The 27052-nt window shown below is 37.8% G+C and overlaps 2 protein-coding genes across 2 annotated transcripts in view; one reads left to right on the top strand and one right to left on the bottom strand.

Annotated features, from left to right (window-relative positions):
* The window catches only part of LOC121389743 (TPR repeat-containing protein DDB_G0287407-like), a 78335-nt gene extending 74344 nt beyond the window's left edge, over positions 1 to 3991 (bottom strand). Inside the window, exon 1 of the mRNA XM_041521392.1 lies at positions 3794 to 3991. Within this exon, the coding sequence (XP_041377326.1) occupies positions 3794 to 3991 (198 nt within the window). The remainder of the gene's footprint in view (positions 1 to 3793) is intronic.
* Positions 3992 to 9382: 5391 nt separating this feature from the next.
* Positions 9383 to 18672, top strand: LOC121390378 (ceramide-1-phosphate transfer protein-like). Its single transcript, XM_041522176.1, has 2 exons — positions 9383 to 9530; positions 17561 to 18672. Exons 1-2 carry the CDS (start codon positions 9412 to 9414, stop codon positions 18057 to 18059), a joined length of 618 nt encoding a protein of 205 aa, XP_041378110.1. The 5' UTR covers positions 9383 to 9411; the 3' UTR covers positions 18060 to 18672.
* Positions 18673 to 27052: the final 8380 nt, after the last annotated feature.

The following is a 27052-nucleotide window of genomic DNA, read 5'->3' on the forward strand; positions in this document are numbered from 1 at the left end:
GTAACATGATATCTGTATACTGGTGAGACAGGCATGTTGTTATGAAAGTAGTACCATGATATCTGTATACTGGTGAGATAGGCATGTGGTTATGAAAGTAGTAGCATGATATCTGTATACTGGTGAGACAGGCATGTGGTTATGAAAGTAGTAACATGATATCTGTATACTGGTGAGACAGGCATGTGGTTATAAAGAAGTAACATATCTGTATACTGGTGATACAGGCATGTGGTTATGCAAGACGTAACATGATATCTGTATACTGGTGATACAGGCATGTGGTTATAAAGAAGCAACATGATATCTGTATACTGGTGAGGCAGGCATGTGGTTATGCAAGAAGTAACATGATATCTGTATACTGGTGAGACAGGCATGTGGTTATGAAAGTAGTAACATGATATTTGTGTACTGGTAAGACAGGCATGTGGATATAAAGAAGTAATATATCTGTATACTGGTGATACAGGCATGTTGTTATGAAAGTAGTAACATGATATCTGTATACTGGTAAGATAGGCATGTGGTTATAAAAGTAGTAACATGATATCTGTATACTGGTGATACAGGCATGTGGTTATGCAAGAAGTAACATGATATCTGTATACTGGTGAGACAGGCATGTGGTTATGAAAGTAGTAACATGATATCTGTATACTGGTAAGACAGGCATGTTGTTATGAAAGTAGTAACATGATATCTGTATACTGGTGAGACAGGCATGTTGTTATGAAAGTAGTAACATGGTATCTGTATACTGGTGAGACAGGCATGTTGTTATGAAAGTAGTAGCATGATATCTGTATACTGGTGAGACAGGCATGTGGTTATGAAAGTAGTAACATGATATCTGTATACTGGTGAGACAGGCATGTGGTTATGAAAGTAGTAACATGATATCTGTATACTGGTGAGACAGGCATGTGGTTATGAAAGTAGTAACATGATATCTGTATACTGGTGAGACAGGCATGTGGTTATAAAGAAGTAACATATCTGTATACTGGTGATACAGGCATGTGGTTATGCAAGAAGTAACATGATATCTGTATACTGGTGATACAGGCATGTGGTTATAAAGAAGTAACATGATATCTGTATACTGGTGAGGCAGGCATGTGGTTATGCAAGAAGTAACATGATATCTGTATACTGGTGAGACAGGCATGTGGTTATGAAAGTAGTAACATGATATTTGTGTACTGGTAAGACAGGCATGTGGATATAAAGAAGTAACATGATATCTGTATACTGGTGATACAGGCATGTTGTTATGAAAGTAGTAACATGATATCTGTATACTGGTAAGATAGGCATGTGGTTATAAAAGTAGTAACATGATATCTGTATACTGGTGATACAGGCATGTGGTTATGCAAGAAGTAACATGATATCTGTATACTGGTGAGACAGGCATGTGGTTATGAAAGTAGTAACATGATATCTGTATACTGGTGAGGCAGGCATGTGGTTATGCAAGAAGTAACATGATATCTGTATACTGGTGATACAGGCATGTGGTTATAAAGAAGTAACATGATATCTGTATACTGGTGAGGCAGGCATGTGGTTATGCAAGAAGTAACATGATATCTGTATACTGGTGAGAGAGGCATGTGGTTATGCAAGACGTAACATGATATCTGTATACTGGTGATACAGGCATGTGGATATAAAGAAGTAACATGATATCTGTATACTGGTGAGACAGGCATGTGGTTATGCAAAACGTAGCATGATATCTGTATACTGGTGAGATAGGCATGTGGTTATAAAGAAGTAACATGATATCTGTATACTGGTGATACAGGCATGATTGAAATTTTTGGCCAGTATCCCAGTTGGATACTAACATTTCAAAATCTGGTATCCCACCTGAGAATTTAGTATTATATGGTATCCCGGTGGGATACTGGGTTCTTGAAGTCTGGTATCCAAAATTAAATTCTGGTATCCCCGGGATATCAGGATACCATTAATCTCGAACACTGTACAGGCATGTGGTTATGAAAGTAGTAACATGATATCTGTATACTTGTAAGACAGGCATGTGGTTATAAAGAAGTAACATGATATCTGTATACTGGTAAGACAGGCATGTGGTTATGAAAGCAGCGCCCTCAATAGTTTAAGAAGTAGCAGGCTACAACAGGCTACAACAGTGATGATAGCAGGCGGCATAGCGGGGGGGTCTGGGGGCCCTCCCCGAGAAACATGTGAAAAATCGAAGAAATTAAAGAAGAGAAAGCACTTTTTTTTTTACCATCAACGAAAAGTAGGCGGCGGCAAAAGCTGTTTCAGGCGGCGATTTGCCGCCGGAGACCGGGTACTTTTGAGGGCTCTGTGAAAGTAGTAACATGATATCTGTGTACTGGTAAGACAGGCATGTGGTTATAAAGAAGTAACATGATATCTGTATACTGGTGAGACAGGCATGTGGTTATAAAGAAGTAACATGATATCTGTATACTGGTGAGACAGGCATGTGGTTATAAAGAAGTAACATGATATCTGTATACTGGTGAGACAGGCATGTGGTTATAAAGAAGTAACATGATATCTGTCTACTGGTGAGACAGGCATGTGGTTATGAAAGTAGTAACATGATATCTGTATACTGGTGAGACAGGCATGTGGTTATAAAGAAGTAACATATCTGTATACTGGTGATACAGGCATGTGGTTATGCAAGAAGTAACATGATATCTGTATACTGGTGATACAGGCATGTGGTTATGAAAGAAGTAACATGATATCTGTATACTGGTGAAACAGGCATGTGGTTATGAAATTTCATAAAAACAAGTAACTATGTGGTTAGGAAAGTAGGTACATGCAACATGATACAGGTCTGTATACTGATGGGACAATTAAATATGTCTGTGTATGTGCGTATGTGTGTGTGTATATGTGTCTGTGTGTATGTGTGTGTATTTGTGTCTGTGTGTGTGTGCAGGGCCGTAGCTAGCGGGGGGGGGGGGGGGGGGGGCAGAAAAAAAATCCAGAAAGCATTATAGGAATTTAAAGAAAATTCTCTTCTTAACAACTATTTAAGTTTTAGACTATTAACTACTCAGTTGCCCCCCACCCCCACCCCCACAAACAAAAAATCCTAGCTACAGCCCTGGTGTGTGTATGTATATGTGTGTATGTGACTGTTTATGTATATGTGTCTGTACATGGGTGTGTCTGTGTGCATGTGTATGTATGAAGGTGCACATGGGTGTGTCTGTGTGCATGTGTATGGGTGCATATCTGTATGAATGTTTATGTGTATGTGTACTATGCAAGTGTGTTATGTTTATGGGGTGGTGGTGTCTGTATGCATGTGTATTGGTGTGTGTCTGTGCATGTGTATATTTGCACGTATGTGCATGTGTATATTTGCATGCATGTGTATATTTGCATGAAAGGGTTAGGGTTAAGAAAATCATACAACAAAAAATGGGTATGGCGCCATACTCATTTCAGGCCCGTATGAACGACTTTGAGAGTGGGGGGGGGGGGGGGCACTGATGGATTTCCCCCACCCCACCCCCACCCCCAAACACACCGGTTCCTACGGGCCTGCATTTTACCCTCTGGCAGAAACCCAGACAGTCTAATATTATAATAATGCACTGTAAAAAAACCACAACTGTTTTAGCCTCAGCGGAGAGGGGGCCGCCCTAACACTCGACACCCCCGGCAACCCTAGCGCACTCACTACGTTCCTCCGGACTACGACAACCCCACCCAGCTTACGGCTAAGTACACCCCTGGCTGGTTTATTATTTACTTTGATCCTTACCTGTCCAAAAAATCCAACAAATATATCTGACCGATCGATTTCCCGTAGACAGATATTTAAAACTTGACCGTTTTGTGCAGACTCCTTCGTTATACCCCATCTCATGTCAACGGGCACAAAATGAATTCCCCGCTCATTGCACAGATGGCGAATTTGCGGGAAATATTTGCGAGTAAGCTCCTCTCGTTCTTCCTCCATTCCTCCAAATGGAGAGGAAAAAAATATGCGACATGTTCGTGGATCTTTAAGTTTCTTTGATTTAAACATATTTTGAAAAAAACCCTGCACGATCGGATTCTTTTGGAAAGACAGTATCTCCCATTCATCTGTCTATTTGTGTCTATTTACTACGCTCTCTGGCTATGTCAATATAAACAACGTGGTCGCCAACCCAACCAGTGATAGTATACTGTTTAAAATAAGTAAGGGATAGTTTTAAAAATTGCACTTTTCTCGACGTCTCGTAACTGACTTATACACTATGTCCTGCAGTTTCTTTGTTTTGTGTGTTCCATATTCTATGAGATGTTTAAAGTTTGTTTTGTTTACCGACACCACTAGAGCACATTGATTTATTAATCATCGGCTATTGAATGTCAAACATTTGATAATTTAGACAGTCTTTGAGAGGAAACCCGCTACATTTTCCATTATTAGCAAGGGATATTTTATATGGATGTGACGGTACATGCTCTTATTTCTTTTCGCCTGTGGCGATATTAATTGTTTTAGAGGGCCGTGTGCAATTCCAATATGCACTTAAGCCCAGGTGGGCACTTTGTTACGTAATACCTCCGCGCGACCGTGGTCGAGCTGTGCCTAATACACACCCAGCCCAGTTGCGGAGGCCATGTGGCCAGTAGTTACGTAATACCTCCGCGAGTGCGGTTTTTACGGCCGTGATTGTGGCGACTAGGCGTCATAAAGTCTGGCCATCTAAGGAAAATTGTCGTCTTGGTCGCTGTGGAAATATCACTTGTAGGTATTCGGTGCCGCGATGTACCCCCAGACGATACTGGGATTTATAATAAATAGCTAGGGTTTTAGAGATATCAGGGAGAAACATAGGAAGGCTGCAGGGGAAACGGACGTCGTCCACTGAACGAAATATATCAGTTCAGCCCGGACGTCGTAATTATATATTATTTCTGCTCTGTTGTATAACCTTGATGTGATTGGTGTGACTTTAAATATTTTAATACTGTATTATACCAATATTATTTAGACGGTGCTGCCGGTCATCTGACGCAGTATACTGTAGGCTCACTGTTCTAAACAATTATTAAGGCTTAGCCAGTCATCCTAGAGGACCTAGGTAAACTGTAGGTTATTGTCTTTATTGTGATAGGTACCAGTATTAATTCTGTGTTACAAGGTTACTGAATGAGTAGTTAAGGGTTAATTAAAAATTAACCAATTAGGAATAGAGTTGTAATTCCTTTATTAATTAAGTTCCCCTGGCAGCGTTTCTCAATTATCACACGTTACTGAATGAGTAGTAAGGATTAATTAAAAATTAACCAGTTAGGAATAGAGTTGTAATTCCTTTATTAATTAAGTTCCCCTGGAAGCGTTTCTCAATTATCACACGTGTGGGTGTTGTGTCACGGTGAAGTGATTAGAATATTGTGTAAACTAGACACCTAGAGATTAACAAATTAAGTGATCAAGTCTGGGTTGTTATTATTTGTTGTTGTTAATTAACTACTGCGGCAGTACATTTGTCGGCGTAGATTAATACAGATTCCAAAGTGTATTGTGTTTTTGTTGTGTTTTCTAGTGAACTAAACGTGCTATATTATATATACTTTATATAAGATCTTATCTCTGTTCATACCTAGAGACGAGCCACGCGGGTATATACTGCCCGATACAGAGAGATCTAATAGATATACAGTTAGGAGAGATATTTGGATAATCGTGTTTCATTCAGTTACGGGTATTATAGGATCCCCGTGACAATGGACCATCCCAAAGACAGGATAGCATATACCACGGTCTTTGATATACCAGTCGTGGTGCACTTGCTGGAACGAGAAATAGCCCAATAGGCATCAAGCGAGCGCTTTACCACTGGCCTACGTCCCGCCCCCTCTGTGAGATGGCATCCTGACATGACAGTGACGGAAACTATTTTATTACCCATATGGTTAAAAATATCTTTGTAGACTACATATCAAAATGATACGTGCTACAAGAAGTAGAATGTTATGTGGGACGTAACACTTCGACGTCATACGCTGACGTCATCGATTGGCGAACTACAACTTTATAGGAACGAGTTGAGTGATATACATTAAGATCGATTATGGGTAATAAATAAGACATTAAACTCGCTATTATTTCGTATCATATTTATGTCCCTTGTGAAATATTTTTCATTGTCACTTACATGACAATTGAAAATTATTTCACTCGGAACACAAACATCATACGGAACGGTAGCTCGTTTAATATCCTACAACAATCTAATGTAAGTTCTTGCGTCTGAGACGACAGTAGCGTATTTAAGTATCGACCAGGGCAGGCTCCGTACCCCCCCCCCCCCCCCCCATCAAACCTCTGTTTTTCTGTTTTTTTGCTTTAATAAAAATCATATACGTCCATACATAAGGTTCGTCCCCCCCCCCCCCCCCCTCCCCCGCTAAAATTCAGCACTAAGTTCAGCCAGTATTTCACTAACGTTCGCGAACTATTTGATTGGTTCCCGACGGGACCATTTTGGTTTATCGTGAAGCGCATAAACCAGTCTAGCGGACGTTTTTCGGCTCGGTCTGGCTGAACTCAATCATAGTTACGCCAGTGCGACAAACTTGTGGGCAAATTATCTCTACGCACAATATACAAATTATATTTTTTTAATTACTGTTTACGTTGGTTGATTAATTTCTTTCTTTGGTTTATTTCTTCGTTAAGAAACTGAGCAATCTAAGTCAAAAAGTTAAATGTTCACCTAGCTATGGTATCGTATGTATCTATTTTGGGTGTATTAGGATGAATGTAGGCCTACGTGAATATTGGCAAATATATTGGTGTAGGGGCCTTAGTCAAAGTATGAACAATCTCCATGAACTTTAAGGTTAGGCTTACATTTGATTTCAGCTTCTTGTTATTTGGAAAACGGAAGATTGCAGTTAATTAATACTATCAATTTTACCTCCATCAGCTGGAACGGGCGAAAATATTGGTTCTGGGGTGGGAGATGGAGTTGCATTTAAAATATTGTGTAAATAATTATGAAAAATGAATCTTACTTAAATTAATTAGCGAAATTTTGGCAAGATGCATATGATTATAATACATGTCCGTGTGTGTGGTTTAATATATTTTTGTTTGTTTGCAGATTCATACACTGTTTCCATGGATTTTCTCCATGAAATTTCTGAACATAACATGTGTTTTGTGGTGTTTTATTATTATTATTATTTTTTATTTTTATTTTAACAAATGATTTAATTTAATTTATTTATTATTTATCGTTGTTCTTGCTTTTGTCTTTTTGAATATTTTATTGTAGCTAGCCCGAGTACTCTGACGGTAAGAGAGCTAGACGGACATGTGGACAGTTATCAACGCTCTTTAGGTGCATGCAGGGTTGTCGTTAAACAGTCATCTAATGTCGGTGGCCCGTTGGTAGAGCGCTCGCATTAACCTCAGCATACATCTTTACATTATATACAATAGTATGTGCCATTATTCACTTAAAATTCGTACATGACTATAAATATCCTTACTTATGTTTTAAAATGTACCATGTTCTTTGTATTATTTATATATAATTTAATAAAGAAATACAGATTGATTGCATGAATCCCAGTTCTTGGGCCCATTGTGATATTTCTCGTTCCAGCCACTGCTCCACAATGTGTGTAACAAAGGTCTAACTTGTTGTGATGAGTGTCGTTAAATAAAACTTTATTTCTAATATCTACAACTGACATTGGACACTATACTATATTTCGCGCAATATACAGATATACCCTTCCAAAAAAGAAACTTGACATTGGTAAATATAATGCTATCGGATTATTTTTTTACAGAATCAAAGACATCGTAAAGACAATCAAGTAAGTGAGCGCATGGTAATGCAAAAACACTATAAACACCTTCAATTCGCATAAACGTAGCCATAGTCAACGTTTGTATTGAAACGCAAAAACGCAATCCTCAGAGAAGCACGTGTATCATGAAGTTCTGTAACTTTGCATATGCCGAACCCTCCGTTGGTGGGACATAAAAGGCCACGTCAGCAGTGATTCAAACAGACTGCATAACGACACTGTAGGTAACGCAATAATGCCAGGATTGACGTCAGCTCAACGCATTAATGAAATTAGGAGACTGCAAGCAGGGGCAACTCAACAAGCTGTGGCAAGGCTCTTTGGCGTCTCCAGAAAGACTATCTCTGCTTTATGGGCACGGTACAACACCACTCAGTGTTAATGACAGGCCAAGATCAGGTCGTCCCAGAGTAACTACCGCCGCTCAAGATCGATACATCCGGGTGTATCATCTTCGAAATCGAACCACAACAGCAACAACCACAGCGACACAAATCCCTGGACTACGCAGAATTTCTGACCAGACAGTTCGTAACCGGCTGAGGGAGACAGGAATTTTCCCTAGAAGACCAGTACGACGTAACGTTTTGACCCCTCGTGACTTAGCAGAGCGTCTGCAGTGGTGCCAGGAGAGGGTGAGATGGACACGTACCAGGTGGATGACTGTTTTGTTTTCAGATGAGTTTCGTTTTTTCCTGTCACGTGCTGATGGACGTACACGTGTCTATAGACGTCGATGATAACGTTATGCTCCTAACTGCGTGCAACAAGTCGACCGTTTTGGTCGTGGCAGTGTCATGGTGTGGGCAGGAATCAATTATGGTGGTAGGACGGCTCTTGTGCATGTGGCAGATGTACTGACGGGCATCATATATCGAGACTAGATTCTGCAGCATAACTTCATTCCGCACATGAACATCAACAGTGGAATGTTTCAGCATGACAATGCCAGACCACATGTTGCACGTGTTAGTCAGGAGTTTCTGCAGCGCCACAACGTCCAGACATTACCGTGGCCTGCCCGTTCACCAGCTTTAAACCCAATAGAACATCTATGGGATGCACTGGATCAGCGTGTGCGCCGGAGGAATCCACCACCCCAGACACTTCCGCAACTTCTTACAGCACTGCAGCATGAGACACAGAACATTCCACAACGTGTTGTGCAACGTTTGTCCGCTTCCATGCGTCGCCGTTGTTAAGCTGTCATCAGGGCTAGTGGTGGTCATATCCGATACTGACATTTTGCCCACCCCAATGGCACACATATGCCTGTGTTCATGTTTCAAGTGCATTCCCAGAGATACTGTTTCGGACATGTACAGAGTAATCCTCTTCCCATGGCGTCTTGATCTTTAGTTGCTTGTATAATGTCTACCAGGTTGTTGTTGTTTTTTGGTTTTTTAAAATTAAACTTTGAAAATCAATGTCAAGTTTCTTTTTTTTTTGAAGAGTATATTTCACAAATCACGTGCGCATGGATTATCCGTAATCGGTCGAGGTGTTCCGAATGTGGCCGAGATGTTTCGAGTGCAGCCGAGGTAACCAGTAAACAAGATGGCTGTATCAAAAGAGTTTGACATCGATAGGTTGAAGAAATTGTTTATCATATGTCGAAATGAAAATGATGGTTTGGATATGGACAGCTACATAGATGCATATGATGAGCTTTCCAAGTATGTTATATTTAAACAATGTTATTTGTTACAGGTTGTTCAGGTGACTTTGCATGTTCAAAAACAGGAAGTAGCCTATAGTATAACAGGTATCGTCAATGCGGCTATTTTCGTTATGCTTTAAATTCCGTAACGTTTGGTTTCTCGTGCAGCGTTTGAGTAATTTACATTAGATTTGTGGTATAATATCCGCCCGGGCAGATATTTTTCCCAAATATAACAATTATGTCTTGCAATCAAGTTATATCTAGAGCAAATGAATGGTTATAATGGTAAAATTGTTTGGTTAAAAATATATAAGGTAAGCAGCATTCTTAGTTTTAATAAAATATTTAAACAGATATCCAGAAAGATATTTATGTTGAAACATATAAGGACCATATATTTTTGGCAAGTATCTGTAAAGAGAGTTTTACTAGAAGACACTGTGACAATCATGTGACTTCAATAACCAGGTACCAGAACAGCTGAGAACAGACAGAAATAGTTTTTAAAATTAATTTTTCTTTCAAATTATAGTCGTTGAAAATCATTGAAAAAAGGTATTAAGAAATGTGCCATGTTTGCGAGTGGGTAAAGTTCAATCTTGCTTTCTTTGCTCGTTTTAACTTTATTTTTATGAACATTTCTGTGAATATGACAGACATTTGTTTACTTTCCCCATGCAAAAGTCAAGTCTGTAATTCAATATTCAAATGTACGTACTGTTGAGCACAAATGATGCAACCACTGAAATAGGGCAACGGACGATACCATAGTCATCTCATACCGAAGTCATTTCATACCATTCTTATTTAAATGTCATTTTGTACTAGCTATATAGTCATTTCATAATAAATTTTGTGAAAAGTCATTTCGTACCATAGTCATACGATTTGTCACTTAGGAATGTCCAGGTATTGGATGGGTGTCACGAATATATTTGTTTAAAAACGGGAAGGTGGTAATCAACATTTGTTAAATAAATAACCTTTCTGAAGAATTCTGGAACTCAAAAAACAATAAAACAACATAAATAACATTAAAATTTACCGCAGCAAGAGCAGCTAGTGGTTGCCATCCTTACTTACCGTTGTACTTAAAAAATCAGACATTGTTGACGACAAAGAAACTGCTGTGGTGCCCTACCTCAATTGCCACGATACCCTTCCCATACATTCCATGTTGTAATTATGTAAGAAATAGTCAAATTGCCATATTGATAAACAAATCCATAGATTCCAATAAACTGCATAGCTAGGCTAGCTCGACTAAGGCATATATATATATTATATGCAGGCCTCAAGCGAGGTCAAAATCATAGAGTGAAGTCACTTCTCTCTCAAAAGTTAGAGAAAGTGAAGATTTTAACAGCAGGGAGACTTGAATTTTTAACCCACCCCCCCCCCCCCCCAAAAAAAAAAGACCAGGGCTTGAACTTAACGACGGCACCGATGGCAATTGCCGTGGTTGATATACAAATAGCCATAGATAGAGAGCAAAACTCCTCAACAATGGCAAAATATATACACCTGGTGTACATAATCTGCCAATATTTGACATTTTCACTTGAAATATGACTACACACAGCAAAATAACCTTTCATTTATATTTATGTTCTGCAAATGTCACTTTAAAAAAAAATTTGCCATAGGAAGGCTCAAAATTGCTATCAGTGGGTTGTTTCACCTACATGTATGGTAATTCTTTTAAAAATTGCCGTGGGAGACAAATTCTTAAGTTTGAGCCCAGAAATACACAAAAATAATTATCTTAATACAGGTGCAACTTTTACAATCTGTATTTTAATTAATTAATTTTTTTATACTTTTTTTTACCATTTGTACTGCTTATTGCTGGATATGTGCTCTATAGGTTTTTAAAAAAAATCACCTTTCCACATGTCGCCTTCTTTAGAAATAACCAAATGTAATTGAAAAGCACTAATTTAACTGTTTAGAATTCATTCTCTCGCAAGTTTGTCTTGTCATTTCATTTAATAACTTTATGCACCACCGCTGGGTGTGTAAGACAGGTGACCGCTTATTACGAGTGCATTGACATTAAAAATCCGCTAGGATTGGTTTGCCTGTATTATTTTTTAATTTCGACATCTGTTTTGTATGTTGAATTTGTTAATTATGACAAAGTCTACGTAAAACTAGTTAATTACTTCCCACATTTTTTTTCATGTAGAGGTCTGCTGCTCCAACCGAATTTTTTTCAATGTATTTTCCGGTGGAGCATGACCCAAACTCCCGAAACAAATTCATTTGCCATGTCTAGATCCCCACCCTTGTTCAATTTCCAGCACATTCACTTGATAATACGCTACAACCATCAGTAGCACGTTTAGGCCAACTATTAGTGCCAGACACGGGTGTTGTCTGTGAGCCTGTCGCATGATTTTGTGGTGCCAGTCTCTCTTCAAACTCTCAGGCACTTCACTCTTAATTATTATCTATGAATAGGTGTTCCTCAAGTTCTTCACCATTCACCCGTGATTGTGTACATTGCAAGTGATGACTATTTTTTAAAAGGCGACACAGATTTCGCATTACAGTGACTGGCACGGCGAAGTCAGTCTGGTCAGAGCGAAGTTTGGGCTCACTTCGCCCAATCGTGTGAGCCCTGTATATGTTATTACCAGAATAAAAATGGTATTATGCAAGCATCTGGCAAGCATGATGCCTTATTTTTATTACTAATATATGATATTAACGATACTGAAACACACATGGTAATAATCTCTTTATCATGTAATCTCAAGCTTAATACAACCTGAATAACTAGTAATGGCGGACTGGAATTATATGATATTGACGATACCGAACAACACTGATCATAACCTCTATTTCTATAGCACCGCTCCTGAAATATTTTTAATAACTCCATTCCTGAAAGGGAAAAAAATTCCGACTACACTAATGAACTAAACAATATAAAATTAGAAGAAAACATTATTGGTTTATTGGTCATTTTTGCAACATATACATGTACATCATAAATTAATATACAATTCTTGGTTTTCAGTCACCTTAGGATTTTGATGAGTGGGATTTTTCACTCACCTAAGTGTTTTGAAGTGTGCAATTTTTCACTCGCCATGGTTTTTTAAACATTAAGGACTGCAATTTGCCAATGGCAAAAACCTTAAAAAATTTCTGTAGGTAAATATTCGTTAGTTTAAACCTGTATTTGTTAATAAATTTGCTTAAAGGAGAGGACAATTAAGGCATTTGGTCTGGTATGCATATTCAACAATATATAATGCACATTATTGCTTAATATCAACACGTATAATCGTATAGTTAATTAATAAAACGGTTAAATGTGACGGCTATTATATATAACGAGTGCAGCCATTTTCTACCATCTCGGTGAGTAAGCCCTCTGGCGAGCTGGTGGTTACGTAATACTTAACGCGTCATGTCAGGAATGAGCCTTAGAACTAGAGAAACACAATCTACCTGGTTTTTGCGGGATGATAAATAGTCATACATTGCAATGTTCTGTAATAATACACATCCCAGTAAGCCATCAATAAGTATATCCAGCACTATATATATTATTTTTCAATACAAAATAAAATACCATTGTCAAAGTGGCTACACAACAAGTTGAAACAATTAACAATGTTTTGCCCATGCATTAACCTACGTACTGAAATGATACACGGAGTGTTTTCTTAGTTAATTGGTCTATGCTGTTAGTTGCTTCTACCTGTGATTCCTGGTTGGCAGTTGTGTATTGATTGGTAACCAGACGAGCCAATTAATTGACGCTGTCTAGACACAAAAATACATACCGGTATTGTGGAATATTACCTGTCGCCCCTAAAATTGTAATGGACATGTATTACTGTAAATAGTTCTGTAAAACTATTGATTAAGTAGACTTTTCCATCTAAAACCACAGAACTGACCAATTACATGTATGTAGTCCCAAAGAAAAGAAATTATCACTTGGGTATCGTGGGTTGTCGTTTTTGCTCCAATGTAGCATATCAATAGGCCTAATAGTGTACATTTTTCCTTTGGATTATTAAACAGAGAAAAATACTATAACCCCATTTTGTTCCGTTAATGCAACTTGAAATATATTGAAGGCCAAAAGAAACTTTACCATAGTTTTAAATCACTCTGGTGTAAAAACAACAAAAGATAGTCGCATGAGGTAAAATATATTGACTAGATCAATATGTCAACATTAACATAACTAAAAATGAGTGTCATTCAGCATCTGATAATGACGTCACATTTTCCAAAAGCGAGGTGGTGTACACAAATCGAGCTTTCAACTTCATGGACGACATGCAAAGCATACAGACAATCACTCAAGTCCAATAACAAGTCATATTAATAGCGTGTGTGACCACCCCTTGTCCCAATACAAGCAATAATTCTCCGACGTATAGAAAAAATCAGTCGTCTGATGAGGTCACGTGGGACGCGTTGCCATTCTTCTTGAAGGGCCTGGATCAGTTCCTGTTGGTTGGCTGGAGGGTGTGGTCGTTGTCGAACACGGCGATCCAAAACATCCCAGAGGTGTTCTATGGGGGACATGTCTGGGGAGCGTGCAGGCCATGGTAATACGTTTACATTGTTGGCTCTAAGGAAGTTCTGTACGATTCTGGCTGTATGAGGTCTGGCGTTGTCTTGCTGAAAAATGACACCACGTGGCTGCCGTTGGAGAAATGGTATTGCAGTTGGACGAAAAATGTCATCCCTGTAACGTTGAGCTGTCAAGTTTCCGTGAACGATGACCAATGGTGTCCTTTCCTGTGCACAGATACCTCCCCACACCATGACACTCCCTCTACCATATGGCACGACCTCCTGAACGCAAGAAGCCGCCACTCGTTCTCCCCTACGGCGGTACACATGCGGTCTTCCATCAACTCTGAACAAACAGAACCGGCTTTCATCAGTGAAATCACATCGCTGCCAATGTCGTACAGTCCTAGCCCATGTCAATCTCAAACGACGATGTTGTGGTGTCAGTAAGTGTCCTCTATATGGTATGTAAGCCCTTATTCCATGAGTCCTGAGTCGCCTGGCCATTGTCTGTCTACTAACCCTGTGACCTAAGGCATTCATTGCTGATGACGTCACTGTCAGGAAGCGATTTCGTAGATGCAAGGTACGCAAGTACCGGTCATCACGGGGCGAAGTCACCCTGGGTCTGCCTATTCTTGGCCTGTTTGATGTCTGCCCTGTTTGCCTGTAGCGTTGCATCAAGTTTGTAACAGTAACACGGGAACAACTGAAGGTTCTGGCGATGTGGGCATGAGTGGCTCCCATCTGTATCATACCCAGGGCTCTCTCGCGTTGTTCTAGTGTCAGTCGTGGCATTCCTAAGGTGGTTTTTTATCTGTGTGGATGTCTGACATGCCGTCTAAACCGTTTTTATACCCTTATTGCACGTGCAATTGCTGTTGTTCATAGTGCACAAGTTTTTCACTTTTCTGTGTGTTCCACCCAAAACATGCAGTGGGCGGGTATAATTTTCTGCATATATTATTGTTGTGTTTGGGCTATGTGTTTTGGATTGAGTTACTTTTTAAAAACAATAAATTTTTTCTTAAATTCCAAATTGAAAATGGTAAAGTTTCTTTTGGCCTTCAGTATATATTTAGTTAAATAGTTTATTATATTATTATGTCATTTATGCTGTTGATAAAAAAAGAATCAAACAGATTGCACAACAGGCAGAGCCTATATAAGTGCTCTCCTAAACAAGATGGACATCAGACAAATGTACATATATGTAAGATTACTAAAAATACTGACCATACCAAAAATATTTATTTTTAACCTATCAAAATAATTTGTACATGCCTGTTTGTCGATATCAAGTGGATGTGATCTTTGTCTTGAGAAGCTAAGGGCATATTTCTCTGGTTATCAAGGAAATTTAATAAATGTTTGTATATTTACAGACGGAAAAAACAAACACAAGGTTGTTTTCGGTGGTAAATATTTCAAAAGTTTTATTCATGATTATTTCATTGTTTTGATTTTTAGGTAAATGTCTTCATTACTGAATAGATTTCAACAAGTTTTGTAGTGTTATCACAGAATGCATTTGCATGGATAACGTTGAAATGTAGGTACCCTACACCATTTCCATATCCAAATCAATAGCATGTGTGCCCACAGCAGGCTGCAGTCGCTGCTCGAACTTTCCTTACCATTGACCCAATCAAGTTGTTCATTCCACTCATGCAGAAGGGCACACCTGAACTGAGCAACATTGTTTAAGATGGTGACATTCTTCCCGACTCTCCTGTCCAGCTTGTCCCACAAATGCTTGATCGGGTTCAAATTTTTACTGTAGGGTGGCCAGTCGAGCACTGGGACATTGTTTTGGTTGAGGAAGTCAAGACAAACCCTCACAACATGGGGCCTCGCATTATCCTGCTGTATTGTAAGGTTACACGCACAGATAAGTGGAAGGATGTGAGGCCTGATGACCTGATCCCTATATTTTACGGCTGCAAAAATTGCCATGGATGACCACAAGAGGTGTTTTCATGCCATGAGAAATTCCCCTCTCAAACCATAACAGACCCTTCTCCAAATCTGTTGTTTTCCGTAACACACTCACACCTCTGAATATCACTGACCGTGACATGGATAGATCTGAAAAGTGAGAACCGAGACTTGTCAGTGAATAACAAACGTCTCCAGTGATCTAATTGAAGCCGATTTAGAGCATGTGCATGCAGCCATTGCAGTCGACATTGATGTCGCCTGGGTGTAAGTTGCGGACCAACATAGGGACATTATAGCCTTAAGTTGAACTGTTGCAACCGATTCCTAACCACTCGTGGACACATAGGGCGACCATAAGTGTGTACAACCTGACTCCCTGTCTCCGTAGCCGTCTGAAATCGCTTATGGAGGTGTGTGAGATGTATGCCTCTATCAACGCAACGTAACGCACAGATGTCCACTCCTGGGATGGTCAGCGAATCTTCCTGTGGCTCTGAGATGCCCAACTAAACAAGCTATTGTTGACTCATTTACCTCAAATTGCTGGGTGACATGATGTTGTGATTGCCCCTGCATAATTAGAGCAATAGACCTACCCCTATCAACTTGTAACATTCGAAGCATTTTGCTTTTCAATCATGTTGAAATGAAATATTGTACACTAAGTGTGTAGGCCTACTGTTCAAAACTTCGATTTGGTATGGTGTTCAAGTCCATAGCACGTGGCAGTGGCCCGGATGCATGCTATCTTGACAAATCGGTAAAAAGCATGCAGCTTCGCACTTGCTCACAGTTGACCCAATTTTGACCAGCTTCTTTAGACAGTACAATAGGTAGCTGTGTCACATGTTACTACATTTGGTATACGGATAAAATAAAAGTTCTATTACCAAAACTGAACTTGCGTTTGTTTTTTCCATCAGTGTAAATTGTAATTAATACAAACTTAAGTAAAAAAAATTGATTCTTTCTGTTAAAATATTTTGTCAACATTCTGTTGTGTAAAACTGTGCAAACCTATTCATAAAACTGGTGAACAATCAGTTCAGTTGATTCAGTCTCAGAGTCTGTACATAATTGTAATTGTATAGTGGCTAATTAGTAGTGCAAACAATATGCCAGCTAGAATCATTGGGTTCAAAACCCAACAGACACTTTTAAGTGTAAGGAAAACACAAAACAAGTTTGCCTCAAATGACAGAGCCAAAGGAATTTTTCTCCACAGCTATAATATACTGATATAAGGAGCTGAATAGATTTCATGTGTCAGTATAAACGTACAGCACAACAGAAAACCCCCAATGTATTATAATCATGATGTGATTACTTTGTGTCACAGGTCAGGTCAGGTCAGAATGTTTAACATTCAGAACAAGCTGTTGTAGTGCATGGCTGTCCAGGACAGGAAATTTGTGTCGTATATAAATTTACTTGATGTATACATACATTGTACATGTACTACATTTAACTTTGTACTTTTATCTAGATTTTGTTTTTCTAGTAAATCAAGTCTATTAATTATTTAATTAATATTTTGTAACTTCTTCCCCCCAGGTTGTTCCGTATTTTTGGGACGGTGTTTGGATTTGTTGCATCTGATGTTGATGAAAAAGTCGGAATCCTTCGAGAATACAGATCTCTTCCAGAAAAGGAAGAGTTTAAAACCATCCAGTCGATGATACAGTATGAAATGAGAACTAAAACCACGAAAACAATGAAGGCATCTCGTACGTTGCTACGGCTACACCGGGCCCTGGAGTTTGTCTTGGAATTCATGCAAGAAATCAGCAATGCAGATGACAGTGTCAGGATGTCTGAGGTGGGATCTCAAGCCTACGATAGGACACTGGCCAAATTCCATCCCTGGTTGATTCGGAAAGGGGTCCATATTGCAGTTTACACTCTACCGAACAGAAAACATCTTCTGCAGAAAATGAAGATTCCAGATGAGAAAGCCAAAGAAGTTCTTGTTTCAGTAATTGAAGTTGGTCGTTTAATTTATGATGAAACGCAAGAACTATATACCACAAATAATCTGTTAAATTTACCATAATCATCATTAGTCATAATATAATTTGAGTAAATATTAATTAATATTTATATGTATTGTTACTAATTTTAATATATTTTGTAGGTTTTTTGCCAAGTGTGGTTTTTTGTGGTTATTTTCTTACCGAGTTGGTTTGTGTAGATGGTTCTGAATATTTCTAGACCATCAGAGAATACTGATTTATCTGTCACATAAATATAATTTAAAAAACATTTTGAGAAATGAGCTTTGTGTGAGCGATTGTGATGCTGGCCATAACATCTTACTTTAACAGTCAGCAAATACATTTGTACTGTAGACAGTTTTAAGACTAAAACATTGCTAAAATGTTTGGTACTAAAATAATAATTATATTTTTATTGTGTTTTTTAATATTTAAAAGCTGTTTTTTACAATATGTTGCCAACAGTGTAATAAGAGTAAACATTCGTGATGTTGCAGTGATCAATTATGAAAACAAATCGATTGGTTCGACTCCACCAATGTGATGATTAAAACAATCCATAATCGATTGTGTGGGGGAATATTAAAGGCATACTGTCACAGATTTAAGAACCTTATTTCTCTAAAAATGGATAATAAATAAACATTACATTAATATTTGGAAACCACCTTAACTGAACCATGATGGAGTGAAATCCATGTCAACCCTCTTGACAATATTGGTTTTTGAATTATAGACCATTGCCATAATTCTATTATTTTGACGAAATATCATTAATAAGTGGAGTATGGTGGCTATGTAGATGGTTGAATAAAGTACATTTAGGGACAAATAAAAATTATATATTTTTAGGTTATACTTTGTTAGGCTATTTAATAGGTCTGTGGTCTGTGACAATATGCCTTTAACTGTTATTGTTTCTCCAGGTTAAGTGATAGAATTGATCTAAATGTGCTGGGGTTTGGGTACAGATATTAAAGGTAAAATATCAGGCTTTCGGATTTCACGGAAACTTACAGATTCGGTGTTGGTAAAATCACAGAACCAAATTGTTTTCCCCCATGATTATTATATCGAATACGACTATTCAGTGGAACCTGAAAACAGTTTCCGATCAGTTCCCATGAAATTTGAAATCCCATGTCCTGAAAGGTGTCATTTGTAGGGTCTGTTCCAGGGAACACAACAACAGGTGCATGATCCGCATTATTCAAATCCTTCTTACATTCTCTTACATTCTTATAATTCTAACTGATTATGTAATCAAAAGTTTTGACGATCGGTCGGTGCAATCCAATCATAACTGATGATTGATGACGACATTCCAACCAATTCCTAGCACTAGTAAAAACAATAAAATGTGGACAAAATGTGCAATATTGTAGACATTAAACTTGTGATGAGTAGGTCTGTTGCATGTATGTGTCAGATGTAAGTCTACATGTGTAGTAGTGTGTCTGACTTAGTTCTCACTGCGGAACGTAGCCCAGTGGTAAAACACTCGCTTGATGCGCGGTCAGTTTAGGCCTCATTGGACTATTTCTCGTTCCAGCCAGTGCTCCACGACTGGTGTAACAAAGGTGTGGTATATCCTATCCTGTCTGGGATGATACATAGGGGGCCTATAAAAGATCCCTTGCTGCTAATCGAAAAAGAATATAGCCCATGAAGTGGCGACAGCCGGTTTCCTCTATATATCTGTGTGGTCCTTAAACCATATGTCTGATGCCATATAACCGTTAATAAAAATGTGTTGAGTGCGTCATTAAACAAAACATTCCTTCCTAGTTCTCACTGCAGGTGCTGTCTCAAAGTTGCAAGTGCCATGCATATGAATATTTTCTATAGTGTTCACATGTTTTGCCAAATACAGTCAATGATACCATCATTTACATAATTTTTGCCAAGGATTGGCGACGCTACCACCGTTTAAATACTGAGTGGCACCACATTACAATTTTGATGTTCTTGAGTTAATTCTGCAACGATTATAGGTGGGATATATTTCACTATTTTTACTATGTGTGACTAATAAATAACTACGGGTACAAAGTAATTTATCCCACATGTTATAATCTTTGCATAATCAACTGAAGAATATCAAAACAGTATTAAAAATTGGAAAAATAAATGGAAAATATTCATAGTGTGTCCTGTCCGTTAATGGAACCACACCACCATTTGTCATGTCGTTACTTGTTGTAGCAGTTTAATATAGTCCAGTTTAGAAAAAAGTTCCTCAGAAACAAAAAGAAAAATTCTAAAATGCCTTTTGAAATCTTTGCTTGATTACAAGTAGGTTGACCTAGCTCTATGGTATTTAAATAACCCATTGGTTTGAAGTTACTTGTTATATATGTAGTACCAACTGATAACAACTATGCAAGTGATATACTGTCACTTGTGTAACAGCAACACAAGGCAGTGCTCTGGCATGAGGGTGGCTAATTGTATATTTTTGTAGTCAACCTATATTGATTTTGTTTTTAAACAGTACTAATTAACTTGTTAATGGAGAGCATTCCCTAACACTAGTAGTCTGTGGACCCTCTCGATCATGTTGTATTTTTCATAGCATACTACAGTGAAACCTTTCAAGACCGGACCCTCTGTAAACCGGAATTCCCTCAAAAACGGACGTTTCAGAGAGTCCCTTTTTAAAAACAGTACAGAATTTAACGTCTGTAAACTGGATCCCTCTTAAAACTGGACATTTGTCTTGGTTCTAAGGGTGTCTGGTTTAGAGGGGTTTCACTGTAGTATATCATAACTGCAGTTGTATTGAACTGCATGGAGTAATTAATGGTGGTGTGTAACCTTAAATAAAAACAAAGTTTGTTTTGTATAAAGACCACTAGAGCATTTTGATTAATTAATTGTCAGCTATATAAAAGATCCCTTGCTGTTAATGGAAAAAATGTAGCAGGTTTCCTCTGATGACTATTAGTCAGAATTACCAAATGTTTGACATCCAATAGCTGATGATTAATTAATCAATGTCACATGTGCTCTAGTGGTTTTGTTAAACAAAACAAACTTTCAACTTATTTTTCCATTAACTTTACATTTTCTATGTCACTTTTTTTATTTAATAATTTTTTTGTAATACTGACAAATTAAACCCATCTCTTGTATATTAATCATAAAACCTCCTTATTGGAGAGAGTATTAAAGAGTGGCTTATGTGGCGACAGCAGATTTCCTCTATAAAAAAAACGGTGTCAGAATGACCATATGTTTGACGTCCAATAGCCGATAAGATAAAAAATCAGTGCTCTAGTGGTGTCGTTAAATAAAACAAACTTTACTTTACTTTATGCAACTATGAGACTGTCCGTTTAATAAGTTCTCACAATCCATTTACATGTACAAAAGAAAAGGTTTTTTAAATTTGTGATTGTATCTGTTGATAATGTGGATAAAATTGATATTTATAATATACATGTACATGACTGTACTACATAAAAATACCAATGTATATTATTGTGATAACAATGCTTTTGACATTGTGCAGAAATGTGTCTTAATTGATGAACTTTGGTGATACATGTACATTGGGTGGCATAAAACTGCCACCAACATAACAACATACATGGTGAAACTAATGGAGTCTGTACACAATCATACTGTTATCACATACATTTATATTCATGTATCATAACATGTTGTAAAAATTAACCCTAACCCTAAAATATGTCAATGACAGGTCTGTGCCACCATAGATACATGTCTTTATACATGGTGAAATTAATGGAGTCTGTATGCAACCATACTGTTATCACTGTAAACTATTAAAATAGTACAAATACACCTGTATCAAACTGCAGGGTATTGAGGGCTGTTCACATCTATCTAAACTATTTTTTTTTAAATATTTCCTAGAAAATAACATTCTTGATGTACCAGTATGTTTTTATTTTATTGGGGCAAGTGGGGTTTGGAGGTATCAAAACAATATATGGTTTGTATGCACATTAAAATGTTGATTTTTTTTAACAGTCGCTAAGCTTTGGCAGTTCATATTTTATCATCCTTAAAGGCTTTTGTAGGAGATATCGCTAGCACCATAATGTACAATATCTCCTGCGATATTCTCTTAGGAGAACATTATTTTGTTACTTCACTGTATGTTTCAGCGCTAAACGTATCATTAGTGACGCCAAGCCACTTTCGTTCTGCTAGTTAACGAGTCTACCACTGCCAAATATAGTGACATTCAACCCACATTACTGACATTGTTTACAATTGTTGCAAATGAAAAGAATAATAATGGATGATAAAAAGAATACCCCTCGTGTCTTGTGATATCATAACTTATTAGCAAGCCTCGGATTTCGTACTTTATCAACTCGTGCTGATAAATTATGATATCACAAGACACTCGGGGAGTATCCTCTATATATCATCCCCATAACAAATGGCTGCATAGCATAATACAGGTTTGATGGTAGTTTACTTTTTAAAATTATTATTATTATTATTTTATTATTATTCATGTATGGACGCACAATCTCTGCAACTTTCATTGTTTTGGCCCATACTACATGTATATGCAGCTATGAACGCAAATTCAGATCGCATAATTCAGAAACCCACCATTATAGTTCACATTTCAGGATTCAATATTCACACATTAAAAAACAAAAACAACAGTGGTTGTAAATTAATACAGAGTTTATTTTTTTCATGGGTTATTGTGAATTGATGAGATTATTCTAATTGTGGTTGAGCAAAATTCTCACTACATTGTTTATTGGGGTAAAACTGAGGTAGTAGGTTCAGTCAACCGCTTGTTGCGAACGTCCGCTAAACAAGATTTCGGGAACCAGTCCAAATAGTTTGCAGACGTTAGCGAAAAATGGCTGGCTGAACTTGGAAGTGTTTTACTGACAAGTTTTCTTTTAAAATACATGTAATTAGCACTATATATTTTTTTAAAAGCCAAACACCATGTAAAACAGTAAAGGTTAAATACGCCTGATCACTAATATTTAAATTAGCCTTTTTGGTTAATTACCATTATATAATATGTAGCTTTGGAAGATACATGTATATATCACAGAACAGAACTTTCAAATGGGTCGTTCCAGTTTCTTAGTACAAATCAAGTAGACTGAAAACAGTTTATTACAGCTGATCTTCAATGCTAAAACATTCATAATAAAATATATTATTTAATTTATTGAATAAATTACATTGTAACATTTTGTGGAATTTTTGTCTTCTGTTTGTAATATTTCAGTTTCAGTGTGATTTCATCAGTCCATTCCTGGCAGAAAAAAATGGCCACGGCAAAAACAAAAATATGATTTGTTATTAATGTGTTTTCCAACTCTGGACTGTATAGTAAGATCTGTTACGGTCAATTTAGGGCTGTTTGGGGACAGGCTGGACAAAAGTGTAATTTTTTCACCAGAGACTCACACACTGGTGTTTAGATAACAAAACATTCTCAAGAACCAGATTTTCAACCAATAGGTGGCCATTTTGACATCATTTAAAAAAAAATGCTGCCAGTATTAAAGTGGACCTGGCTATGTAACATATTAATGGCTTTTCACCAAAATATTTACTAATTTGGGTTTGTAATCAGGGCCGTAGCTAGTGTGGGGGGGAGGCAATGGGGGCAGTTGTCTCCCCCCCCCCCCCCCCCCCCCGAAAAAGATTATAGAAATTTAAAGAAACCGTTTATGGAGTTTTAGACCATTAACTACACCGTTGGCCCCCCAAACAAAAATCCTAGCTATGGCCCCGACTTTTGATCACAAAAGACAAAATGGTCAAAGACGAACCACTAGGCATCAGAAATTATGTGTAAGACCACGAAATGTTACATCAACAAATAGCAAGACTGGGACCAAACAACAAATACATGGTATTATAATATTAATCCGCTAGTTACTTCTAAACGTCCTAACTAAATTCCAGTTATCAACAAAACTATAATTAAACTCCAAATTGGTAACTCTTGGCAATTAAATCAATATCAAAGTAAAATTCATAGTGTATCAATTAAATGCACGTGCTAGTTTGCGGCGAACTATTATCCTGTTCAATTATTTAGACCCAAAGTTTTTTGCAAATGTTACGTTTATTTCCTATTCGATATTTGTTTTCTTTGCATTTACATGAAAACAAACCCAAACCCCGACAGGTTTTATATACAAATCATCATTGGGGGGGGGGGAATAAAATGTCAAGGCCACCAACATCAAATAATAATAAAAATGTTATTTAATTTGCCTCTAAATTAGGAACTCGTACGTATATGTATATATATATATATATATATATATATATATATATATATATATATATTATATAGTATTTAGGGTGGTGCTAGGGGCTGGGGTTTGGGGGTGGGGTGTTACATTTGTAATGCGAAAAACCAAAGGGCTATTGTTCGGACTCGTATGGGTTCAACCACTTTTTCATTCCGCAGACACAGCCCTGAATGTTCAAAATACGATAGCATTGCTTGGTCAATAACATCATTATTTCGATCTATGACTGCACGTGCTATTGTAGCAATGTGTAAACCACGTAAAATACAAGTTAGGTAGGGTATATAAATTCATTGAAAATGTAGTTGTCGACATTCTTGTTATTGGTATTTGAGGAAAAAATATGGGTAAATCGAAAAACACTTCAGTTGATGTAAAATTGTGTATTAAGAACGTTTTCGATTATTTTGAAGATTAATATCAGCGCGGTAGACCTAGGTATGCTTCTTATCGAATTGTCGATCGAGTTGCCGCTGCACTTAAAGTTTCGGTTTCAACAGTAAAAAGAACTGTGAAAAATCTAAGCTCTACGAATCCAAGCACAGAAATCACTGTTAAAAAACGCGACCGAAAACTCATTGATTTATTTTATAAAGATGTTATTGGATGACGAGTATACAGATTTTATAGAGATGATGATAATGATAACTAGTTTAACGTGCCCATATACCACTAGGGTTTTGAACACGCCCATCCCGAGTCCGACCTCCGATAAGATCGGTGGCCTGACTCGGGATGGAGGGGGGGGGGGGGGGGGGGGGGGAAATGGGCAGAATTTTGAAAATAGCAATTAGTAAAAAAGTTAATAGATTAAAGAACAAAACAGAAAAAGGTTACAAGCCAAAAATAAAAAAGAATTGACTGCTCGGCCGAATATTTATATAATTTGGAGCATTTTAGAAGGACAGTCCAAAATTAAATAAGAGAAAGAAGAGAGGATCGGACTATTTAATAATATTACAAAAACAGAAGTAATTTCGACAAAATTTTGAACGTTTAAAGTCCGATCGATATGTCCACGCGAGTGGCCTCGTTAAGGCCGTTTGGGTGCACAGCTTAAAGGGACAAGATGGGTTGCATCCCGTCAAGAAAACCCCTAGATTGACAGTCGATAGACGTTGAAGGTGTAGTGCTGTGCTGAAATACAGATCTTGAGAAGCCGGATTCGTCTGAACGAGTAGAGTATCAGACTAGGGTATAGTCCAGTCGTCATGGGTTGGTATAGTGGTGCGGACGGGCCCGACTCCGGAGGATACGAGATGGTATCACTATAAAACAATGTAAAGTCTAGAAAAAGAGTAGTAGGGGCCGACCCCGCTTCCTATTTCTTCTTAGAGTGGGGCGGTGTCACGGGGATTCTATAATTCCCGTAACCGAATAAAACACGATTATCAAAATGTCTCTCCTACTTTTATATCTATTAGATCTCTCTGTAACAGGCTGTTAAACCCTAGTATGGCTCGTCTCTAGGTATGATCAGAGATACGATCTTATATAAGTATATATTATTATAGCACGTTAGTTCTCTAGAAAACACAACAAAAATACAATACACTTTGGAATCTGTATTATCCTACGCTGACAAATGTACAGCCGTAGTAGTAAATTAATAACAGCAATAATAACAACCCAGAACTGATCACTTAATTAGTTAATCTCTAGGTGTCTAGTTACACAATATGCGAATCACTTCACCGTTACACCACACCCACACGTGTGATAATTGAGAAACGTTTCCAGGAGAAGTTAATTAATAAAGGAATTACAACACCATTCCTAACTGGTTAATTTATAATTAACCCTTACTACTCGTTCAGTAACGTGTGATAATTTAGAAACGCTTCTTGGGGAACTTAATTAATAAAGGAATTACAGCTCTATTCCTAACGGGTTAATTTTTAATTAACCCTTAACTACTCTTCCAGTAATCCGTAACACAAAATTAATACTGGTACCTATCACAATAAAGACAATAACCTACAGTTTACCTAGGGTCGTCTAGGATGACTGGCTAAGCTTTATATTACCAAATACTCGTATAATGTTAGAACAAAAAGTCTACGATTTACTTCGTCAGATGACCGAAGACACTGTCTAAAGAATATTGGTATAATACAGTATTAAAATATTTAAAGTCACATCAATCACATCAAGGTTATACACAGAGCAGAAATGATATTTACCAAAGTCCAAACGGACTAACGTTCCTTCGGAGCCTTCCTATTCGTTCTCTCGATATCTCTAAAACACTAGCTATTTATTATAAATCAGGATTTTGCCTGGGAGTACAAGGCGGTACCTCACGTATCATCTCATAGTCTGACTCTACTAGAGTCGGTATTATTTCTCTCTGATCGTCAGACTTACTGACGCCATCGTCGCCAAAATCACGGTTGTAAAACCGCACTCGCAGAGGTATTACGTAACTACTCGCCACATGGCCTCCGCAGCTGGACTAAGTGCATATTGGAATGTCCGATCGTGCGAAGTATTACGTAACAAGTTGCCCATCTGGGCTACGGGCAATAAACTGCACACGGCCCTCTAACACAATTAAAATCGCCACAGGCGAAACAAATTTAAGAGCATGTACCGTGACACACCCCCACCTCAAAAAGGATATTTCCTCTACTCTAGGAATAGGGAAATATACTACATTAAAACAAAAAGGTGCGTTAACCGACGCATACGGACATTTATAACACAGGTAATAATAAGGTGACTACCAGTAATCACACTGAGTCTCTGAGTCCCTGGTATACAAATAA

The sequence above is a fragment of the Gigantopelta aegis genome, chromosome 15 (assembly GCF_016097555.1).
Source record: "Gigantopelta aegis isolate Gae_Host chromosome 15, Gae_host_genome, whole genome shotgun sequence".
In the NCBI taxonomy this organism is placed as follows: domain Eukaryota; kingdom Metazoa; phylum Mollusca; class Gastropoda; order Neomphalida; family Peltospiridae; genus Gigantopelta; species Gigantopelta aegis.